This window comes from Indicator indicator, chromosome 8, assembly GCF_027791375.1.
Source record: "Indicator indicator isolate 239-I01 chromosome 8, UM_Iind_1.1, whole genome shotgun sequence".
NCBI classification, from domain to species: domain Eukaryota; kingdom Metazoa; phylum Chordata; class Aves; order Piciformes; family Indicatoridae; genus Indicator; species Indicator indicator.
The window spans coordinates 18932789-18943264 of NC_072017.1; the positions used below are offsets into that span (position 1 = coordinate 18932789).

The 10476-nt window shown below is 36.9% G+C and overlaps 1 protein-coding gene across 1 annotated transcript in view; it reads left to right on the plus strand.

Annotated features, from left to right (window-relative positions):
• SH3RF1 (SH3 domain containing ring finger 1) overlaps positions 1 to 907 on the plus strand; it is an 81125-nt gene extending 80218 nt beyond the window's left edge. The window contains exon 11 of the mRNA XM_054383094.1: positions 739 to 907. Coding sequence (XP_054239069.1) covers positions 739 to 907 — 169 coding nt within the window. The remainder of the gene's footprint in view (positions 1 to 738) is intronic.
• Positions 908 to 10476: the final 9569 nt, after the last annotated feature.

Sequence of the window (10476 nt, forward strand, 5' to 3'; positions counted from 1 at the left end):
AAACAATGGTGTTATGCATGTTTAAAAACAGAGGTGGAACAACATAGCCTGTTTTTAATGCACTCATATTTGAAAAGCAATTTTTGCTGTGGAAAATTGAAAAAAAAATGAGGTTTTTTGTATCAGGTGCTTAGGAAAATTGTCAAACACTTAAAAAAAATTTACACAAATGTTACACAAATTGTGCAACTGTGTCCAAATAAGATGCTACATGTTCTATCCTAAAAAGTTGTGAAGAAAAATGAAAATAATTTAAAACAATAATGCAAATGAATATGTTTTGTTGCTTCTTTTTGTTCAGTGCCTTTCCTTCAGAGTCTTCCCAGGGACAATATCATATTAAATATACAGTTAAAAATTATGTCCAGTTACTGCTTTGATTATTACCAAGTTATGCTGCCTGGAATAGCCTGCAAATTTACATCCAAAAATACGTTTACCATTTTTTCCTGTTATCTAACTAACCAAGAATTTTTATAAGAGCCTTAGTGAAAAAAAGGCTTGGTAGGAGATGAATAGATTTGACTGAAATTCATTACATTGCTATTGTTATTTTCTATTAAAGATGTACTTATCTTTTAAGTTGTTATGTATTCAGCAAACAGTTCTAGGCAGTTTCTTGCTTTCCAAAGTTTTAACATGCACAGGAGTATTTTTTAAAGCATTGGTTGGTAGGGGCAGGGGTGTGGAAAAGGGAAAAACGATCCTAAATGAAGGTGTTTTCTTCTGATTACACAGGTACAGGGTTGTGGTATCCTATCCTCCTCAGAGTGAAGCAGAACTTGAACTTAAGGAAGGTGACATTGTTTTTGTACACAAAAAACGTGAGGATGGTTGGTTCAAAGGCACTCTGCAACGGAATGGAAAAACTGGCCTTTTCCCCGGCAGCTTTGTAGAGAATATTTGAGAAGATCCATTCCAAGAGCTTCAAATCATACTGTACTGTAAAATAGCACAAATATTTTACCAGAAAAAGCACAGTCATTAGTATTTCCAAATGACTGTAATGTAAACAAATCTACGTATTTTTACAGTGTTTATAGCACAATTACACCAGCGAACAAAGAAGATGGAGACGTCTGCTGGTTTTATCACTTTGGATTCTTAAGTGTGATGTGTGCCTTGTACTGTATGATTAATTATATAAAGGATTTTTTTCCCCCCAAGTATGTTAGTAAATGAACAATTGTTTACAAGGCTGTAACTAATTTATTCTCGTGTTTTTAAACTTGAATTTTGTGTAATAGCTAAAATTCTTGTGACTATGATTTTAACAAATTATTAATTTATGAAAGAAATAATTGAGGGGAAGCTGGATTCTCTCCTTATGAGCAAGCAATTATATCTGATAAAGAGCCTCCCATTTATCCTCTGAACATTTTTCCCCTGCTGTGTCCGACAGTGGAGTAAGTCTCTGTTTTATAAATTAATGTTGAGTGGTGGTGATGTGGTGTCAAATAGAATTTGCCAAGTGGGGAAGAAAATGTGTATTTTGTTCTTTGGACAGAGAAAAAAAAAAAGTCATTGGTGTTTTTGAGTCTAGTACTACTTTTTCATAAATCACCCAACTAGAGTAATGTTTCCAGGAGGCAAAGATATGTGTGAGCAACTGAGTAAAATTCAACCATCTCAAGGTTAGGATCATCTCAAGGTTAGGAAGGAAGATATTTAGGAGTGCAAATAAGAAAATCCCTATACCTTCTATTGTGTAATAACTTGGGCTATTTGAACAAAGCTTAGCTTTGTGTATATCACCAGTTCCTTGGACATTTAGTGCTCAGGATCCCACAGAATTGGAAGAAATGTTAAAGCCCAACACTTAGAATGATTATAGCTCGAAAGCATCTGTTTAATAAGACTGAATACAAAAATAAAATAGTAAGTTGTACTTAATGTCAAAAAATGCCTAAGAAGTGTAATTTCCTGTTCTCTTAAAATGATCTGCATGGCCAAGAGATGTTTTAAAATGTCTGAGCGATAGTGGTGGTAAGTGATGCACTTGTGTTAAAGTAAAAGACTGTATGAAACACTGTGAAAACTTTACTAACTTCATAGCCATTGCTACTTTGGTATGTTCTGACCTTTCCTTTGTCTTGCATGTGTTACTCAGTTCTTACAGTAATATAAGTGTGCATGGTTGGCATTTTTCATTCCAAATTCCTGTTGCTGGGTTATTTTGCTCTGAAAGTTTCCCAAAAGCCAGTTGACCAAAACTAGTGAGCCTTCAACCAGAGAAGGTGTCCAGTGTTTGAATCATTAATAAACTATTTTAATGTTCTTGCAGCTGATGCACACAAAGAATGCAGCCTGCAAGAAAATGTTGTTAGTCATTCAGGGTTTTGTTAGAGATTTGACACTGGTGAACACACACTACTCAGCTAAACTTGTTTGGTTTTTTTAATTGTTTTGTTTGATTGCAGCATTTTAATGGTGATTTTTTTTGCAAGACACTGAGCACCATCATCTCCAGTTAAATCTGATGTAATTTGGCTGTTACTCAGCACTTTACGAAGGGAAGCTAGTAGTGTGATTCAGTGTCACACAGTACACAGAAACAGTGAGGAAAAGTACACATTGATGTGTAAAATCATTATATTTTAAGTTATACATTGAAAAATATCAAATGTTAATGATAAGGATTTCTTGCAATATCAGGTAATATCATGATGATCTTAAAAATAAGGAAAAAATATATCTATAAATATATTTAGTTGAACATGACAGCATTCCCAAATTAACCGTCTCTCTGAAACACTGTATAATTCAGTTTTTGCATTCCTAAATATTTTTAAATAGTTTACTTGAATATTCATGTAATATATAAAGGTTTTGTGAAATTAATTTTAGTTAGAAAGAAGCTGATACCAGCTTTTGTCAGCATAAATTGGCACTAGTGTGTCATAATATTCTTATTTTGGAAAATTTAGTGCATTTTATATTAAAGACTACTAAAGGTTAATTTTTTTCTATCTCTACTCTCCGTATTTTAAACTAAGTGACTAAAGTACCTCTATTAATAGAATTTCATGGCGTAAGGTCAGTTAAAAATCATCTGTTAATCCAATAGTTGTTTTAGATGGAATACATTTTTAATTGATTTTTTTTTTTAACATTTAGTAAATGTTTGTAAAAAGGGCTTATTATATAGCAGTACAACGATAACAAAAATGCTGTTTGTCATGCCTTTTTTGGGTGATTTTTAGGGGTTATTTTTTGGTTTTGGCTTGGGATTAATTCAGTGTAGAAACAGACAAACCCTGTGCATTTGCTTTGTGTAATTCCATAAAAAATTTTGTAGGTATTTTATATCTATGTTTGAAGTCCAGTGAATGTTATGTGATTGATTACTATGTTAAACTTCCAATCATAATAAATATTTTCTTAGCAAACAGCTAAATCAAAATGTGTATGCAAACATTAAACATAAATTACTTGTAAAGAATTTGACAATAAAATAACCAAAACTTAATTTCAGAATTCATAGGAGGATAATTCTGCTCATAGAGAAAAAAACTCTTCAGATTCCACAAGGTTCTAATGGTGAATGTATGTCAAAAATTATATAGAGGACTGAAGATCTGGATGATCTTTTACATCTCCTTAATTTTGTAAGTAACTTCAGAAGAGGTAAGTAGCTTCCATCTCAGTCTGATCAGGAGGGACTAGTTTCATCTTGCCACAGCACATCAGGTGCATAATAGTTATAAAGTACTTTCCCTAGAGGAAGAAGTGTCTGGTGTAGTGCATCTGCTATGTAGATACTGAAAAACAGTCCCCAGCCCTCAGGGTGAAACATCTACCTGCACTTTCAGTGAAGGCAAAAGTATTTGGTGGTAAGAGACTCATTTGCCCTGAAGAAGTTTGCTGGGCACAGCAGTCAGACAGCAGCTGCCTAACTAGGAGATCTTGATTTGAATGTCATTACATGTCTACTGTATACATGTGGCTTCTGGGAAGATGGTGGAAAGTTAATCCTAAAAGTGTTTGCAAAAATGTTTAGACTCTGTAAATGTTTAAATACTGCAATAGACTCCCTGTAGTTAAGACTGACCAGGACTTAGATTCTGAGTGGCACAGTATCAAGTCCTCTCTGTCAAGAAGGAGTGACTAGCCTAAATTTCCTTAATTAGGATGGGGAGGCAACATGATTTGTAGAAAATGCATTTGTAGAAAATCTATTTGTAGAATAGAGAACGTGAGAAGACAGCTTTGTTTGTTTTTCAGAATTGTGACCTGACACCAGTGTGTCTGTAGGAAAAAGTACACATGTGGCTGCAAAATAGAAGTAAGGCTGTTTTTTTGGCTTGGGGTTTATGGGTACTAGAATTACTGAGCAATTCTAATGTGTTGAACATTTGGCTTGCCAAAGGTGCTCAAGCCCTCCCTGTTCATCCTCACTTCATTACCCCTGCCCTTACAGCAGTACTGACAATGATGATAGGTTTGCATAGGCCTAAAAACACGGCTTCTGAGCGTTCTGGCTTTTTTTCACATGGCTGGCAAAATGTTTCTGCCTGTCTTGTTCTTTCCAGTGACTTCAAGAAAATGTGTTAATATTGACTTTAATGAAACACAAACATCCACCTGTTTAGTTTAAAAGAATTTTGTCGGGCATTACTAAAACTCCTGCGGTATAGTCTTTCATAGACATGCACAATGAATAGCAGTGCCACTGATTTCTGTAGGACGTGCCAACACACCGATCTTCTTTGGATTCTTAGCATGAATCTGCAATGTGTGTACTTCTCAAACCACCTTCAGGGGCCCTTTCCCTGCACTTTGATAAATAGTTAATAGTAAATCTTAAGCAGATTTGAAGTATAATTTGAACAAAACCAGTGTCATAATTCTTTTCGTTGACTTAATCATTCTTAAGGTGGGATACTCAAAATATTTTTATATATAGAAACAAGCAGAGGATGGTGCATGGTGAGGACATGGACATTAAATGTGGGGGGCGGAAATGAGAAAGAGAAAAGGATTTGGAAGATGTGTGTATGGGGCCCAAATCTTAGCTAACATACTTGTGGTATTACCTTGGTTTCCAGAGTCCAGATCTGTGAAGGCACCTAAGAGGAAACTGGAGGTCTAAGGCTGAAAATGCAGCCTCCACCTTCTCTGTCTAGTTTTTTATGCTTGTACTTGTTTACTCGTCATGTCTAAAACAACCATTGTTGCTGTAGGTCCAAGATAAATAAATAATGGAATAAATCTGGAAGTGGGGAGATTCAGACTGGATGCGAGGAAGAAGTTCTTCACCATGAGAGTGGTGAGAGCCTGGAATGGGTTGTCCAGGGAGGTGGTTGAGGCCCCATCCCTGGATGTGTTTAAGGCCAGGCTGGATGAGGCTCTGGCCAGCCTGATCTAGTGTGAGGTGTCCCTGCCCATGGCAGGGGGGTTGGAACTAGATGATCCTTGTGGTCCCTTCCAACCCTGACTGAATTTATGAATCTAAGATGCATCACTGGTCTTGTTTCAAAACACAATTGAAAAACAAATTAGGTATCTGTATTCCTGAATTACTTGAAATTTTTGAGATGGGTGTGCTTTGTATATCACACTGAATACTGAGTTAAAAACAACAGGAGGGCCCTTTTGTGAAATGGTATGAATGCAATACATTCTCCTTCCACAGCATCATCCAAATTATTCTTGCTTTTTAGGAGATAAACTTGTTGAGAGCCTCGAATTTAGCAGTTGCTCTTGAAAACCTGAGGTCTTGCCTTTTTGAGCCTGTTTCCTCATTTGCTAAACCAGTGATTCCTGTTCTTGCAAGGTATGTGATGTAAAACCTTTCTGAAAGTAAAGGCTGACTGGTTTTCCTGAATTTGCAAATAGATTCTGATGGATTAGACCTGCCTCCAAAGACAATCAACAGCTGGTACATCTAAACTGTCTCCCTAGAGAAGTCTCTTACAGACTGATAACTGTGGATAACTTAGCTGATCCATTTTAACAGCTGAAGATCACTGTGATCAAGTTCATACAAGGAACAAAATGAAAATTAATTAGCTGTATCAAATCTGCAGTGTGCAAAAGCAGAATGTAACAATAATGAGCAGTTCATGCATGCCTATCAAATTGTGATGGTTACACTGAATATAATATTGGTAGATGTCAGAAATTACTATTTATCTGTTCCTTCTACTATTTCTTCCTGTCAGCTGTATTATTATGCTGAAAAGAAGTGGCTAAATCAGTTCTTCTCCCTTTCCTACTCAGTGGAGAAAAGACAATTTTAACACAGTAATGTTAGCCCTAGTTTTCAGTTATGCACAGTTTTATAATTAGCTTGTAAAAATTCTTCTTAGCATGTGTAAATGAACAGCACTCAGCCACAGTCTGCAGCCAACTCTAGTGGTTCTAGTTTACATGGTATGCAGAACCCAAAGGCTTTCTGATGGTTGCATCTAGTGGTTATTTAGATCAAAAGGAATTCACAAGATGTATCCAAAACTAGCCACATTCTAATTTTTGAGTAGTGGGAACAACTAGTATAGGAGGATAGAGAGTGGAAATTTGGCTGGTGCAGCAAGAAGAGATACACTTAAATTTCAAAGGTAAAAATAAAAATGGGAGGTGTTTTCTTGCCTCTGATATCTTAGATGGAGCCCTATTTCACAAAGCAAATGGACTTGGATTCCCCCCACACACACCCTTTTCCCAGAAAGGAAAGTAGTATAAGCCTTTAAGATAACCAGATTCTTTGGCATTAGAACACATGATTGGACTCACAATTACTGCAAATCAGTGCTACTTCATTGAGTTCATTAAACTTTGCTGGCATACATTGAATATGCCCCCTGCTGTTAAATAGTGAAAGAAAATATTGCATCTGCCCTGGAGGAATGAATATGTCTGAAAGAAACTGAGCTGGATGATTTTCATACTTGGAAACCTCAAAGCTATTCAGCCTCTGTTGCCATCTCAAAAAACGTTTGTCCCACTGGTACAGCTAAGGCACTAGATCAAAGGCGATGACGTTTAGCAGTACTGTGAAGCACAGAAGACTTGTTCACTTTTCAGTCAAACCTACACATTTTCAGATCCATAATTGCAGACTAGGCTTTGGTTTGGTAACAGCTGCTAGCCCCAGAATCTTTTGTGGTTAGTCACTGTTGCATTTTCTCATGGTATATCTGAGGATGTTTAGGAGCAAAAATGAGTGAGCAGCAAAATAACTTTAAAGTGGTTACTGACTTTGTCCTCCACCACAAAGGACATGCCCTAGGTCAAATTTCTTATTTCAGCTGGTTGAACTTCCCAATAAGCTGGAGAATGCTAGTTTTAAAAAGTTTATAGTTCAAAGAATTTTTCACCACTCCTCTGGTAGGCAATTTCCACGTGTCTTTTGAATACACACATATCAGAAAAATCTGCTTATTTATTGCTCCTTATCAAAGGTTTATTGTATGCCTCTGTCCAACTTTTCAGTTGTACACAAATAACTGTTTTTTCCTGCATATCACTGAAATTCTTTGGATTCAACAATTTTAAGTTCTCTGATACACAATATAGCTTTTATACAAGGATAAAATTTAACAGCTTTTTAAAACAAAATAATGCTGGGCTTCGTAAAGATCAGCGTTTTTGTGAAGGATAGCAACACATGCAAAGATGTAAATGTTTTCAAACCTAACAAAATGGGTACTTGCCCTGCCTAGGCATACAGTATTCTTGATTACTTGTACCTAATGCACATTCCTTAATACTGAATAGGCGATTTCTGCCACAGACTGCTAGAAAAAGTTCTCAGAAAGCTGGAGTGTTTCTATTGAGAATGTCCCAAGTTAAAAGGAGAAAGAGAGAATGACCACTGAATTCTCTCTGTTGTTTCTAGTGGTCCAGTTGTATATGCTACAACTCTTATGCTGTCTGGAGGTTTGCTACAGCTGCCCTCCACCAAGTGGCAGACAGTATTTCTCATTTGTTCTGACATTAAGCTGGTATCAAACACAGCTAAAATTTGGGCACAACTGCAGATTACAGCAGTGTTCTTATAATTTGGTTTCTGATTTGGCAGTTAGTGAACACTTATACAATCCAAAAAAAACTAAATACTGAAATATAAAATCCTTTGGATAACATTTCTCAACTGTTCTCCACAGCACAAAATCAGCCAGGCTTGAATGTCAGCTTCTGAGTCTGGGAAAGTCGCTTAGTAAGACTGACATGTCAGCAATAAATGTGCCAGTGGGAAATGGGTGGGAAAAGAAACAGCCCTGTAATTAAAGAGATCAGTGAAACGTTGTCTGGTCCAACCACAGCTGTTTCTTTTTTTGACACTAAGCTATTCCATAGTAAATGTTGCTAATGTTCCTCTCCCACAGTAAGTCAGTGGGGTTTGTTACTGGATGTGGCCAACTGTTTGGATGCCTGGAGGGTGAGGACCAATACAGGACATAGCTAGTCACACGTCTCTCAGATCTCTGTGGTGATAGCTACATTGCCAGAGGGCCCAGGTGCAGGTGCAGTCTAGGCTGATGACAGGAACTACTTTCAGAGCTGTACAATAGCTTCAGACAGCTAAACCCAGCTGTGAAAACTGTCAGCCCGAGAGCAGTTGCATCTCTCCAGAGGTCATGCTGGTGAAAAGCAATCAATCACTAGAATGTGTCTGTCTTTGCATAGTGATCTAAACCTTTTGTTGTGAGGACCCTCCATAAGTGTGTTACCAATGAACGAGGTAATGTGGGAATTTCTCCATCAGCTCTCTCAGTGCTTCTGCTGATCTGTGTAACAGTCTGGGTTGTGACTGTAAAGTGTCACACTCTCACAGCTGACAGTATTAAAGTGTACCCAGACAGCTGTGAGTTAGTCAGCCTGCAGCCCTAGTTTATTGAGTCATGGCTAAATCCACCAGTGCAAGAAGTGTCTTCTGTCAAGCAGAAGCTAGTTTGGAGAAAATTAGCAAACCTGTATGTTTGAGCCTTTTGGGTTTTATTGTTAAATAATGCTGTCAGGGGCTGGAACGCTTTCTAATCATTTGTGCGTGTCTGAAGATCTGTCTGCATGTATCTATCTGCATGTTTTTTCTTATTTCAATCCTACCAAAGGCCACATTTTAAGGAAATATTTTTTTCAAGGACAAATGCTGGATTCTGGTCAAGTTCTGGTTAGTATTTTTATTAAAAGCTTGTTTATCTGGCATTGGAAAAGACAGAATAGAAACCCCATGTTCTTAAACTAACTAAAAGGCACTACTGTACAATATAACTGTATAATAACTGTACAAATCTACAATAGCTTAATACCTGGCTTATGTTATCTTCCTGCTGTATTTAATAACACGATATAATGCTTTTGGAAGAGAGAGTAGTTGCTGAAGTAATGATTCCAAATATAAAAGAGGTCCCTAAGGCATGGATCTAATGTCTTGCTTATAACTTTAAATTAACTTTTTAATAGCTAGAACTAGTATGTCCAGTGGCTAATTAAAACGTAGCCTGATGTTTTGCCTAACCACCACTTCCTCTATCTTTCTCACATGCATCACTTAACCTCCTAGGCCCTCATTTCTTAAAGGATGAAGTGCACTGGATTCACAGTAAAAAAAAAAAGAGCAAAAGTGCTGTTAAGCACTTCACAGAACAAGAATGGATTTATATATGGATCTTAAAAGTTGAATGTGTGATGAGGTCTTTTGCTGACTCATAGGGGTTTTTTCCCTCTGGACCATCCTGGAAAAATAAAGTGGCGTGGTTCTAGGGGAAAAAGAAACAAAACAAAACCACAATGTCAGACAAAACCAAAGAACACAAGAAAAACAATCCCAAACAAACAAAACAAAACACAAAATTACTTACAGATAAAAGTTATTTTTACTTTTCTAATTCAGCAAAAATAAATTGATGTTCCAAACCTGAAACTGATTTCCTGGATGCTGTAACACTTAGATATGAAAAGTACAGCGCTTTGGAGAGCTTGGTTAAGGTTTTCTATTTTCAGTTTGAGATTTAGTGATCACAGCTCACTGAATCAGCCTAGAATACTCTTTCTCTTCCTTCCACGTTGTTCATAGTCACCATGGCTGTGATTTGTTGTAGTCTTTTGGTGTATGCACTACAGCTATATCACTTCAGTGGGAGTTCCAAGTGTTTGTGAGTTTTGCTTAATCAGGAACTTAAATTATTCCTTGGACCATGCTTAAGCAAATAATCCCAGAGATTTCACCAGCTAGATATTTTAAACAGATCTGCTGACACAGATAGTGAGAGCAGCGCTTGTCTCCTCTTAAAGCAAATATAGAGCAAAGGCCTTCAGTTGCTGTAATCATGCAGCTCAGCATATGCATTTAGGCTTGTTCCAAGAAATCCTGGCAATGCTGATCTGCTTATCCATGTCCAGCGTTAGTCATGCAGTCTCTTCTTACTACTGCTGAAGTCTACAATGAGAAATTTATAGATGTGAAACTAGAAATTAAGAGAGCAAATGCTTTCTCACTGAGGAAAGATGTAAGATTGACATTGGATCAGA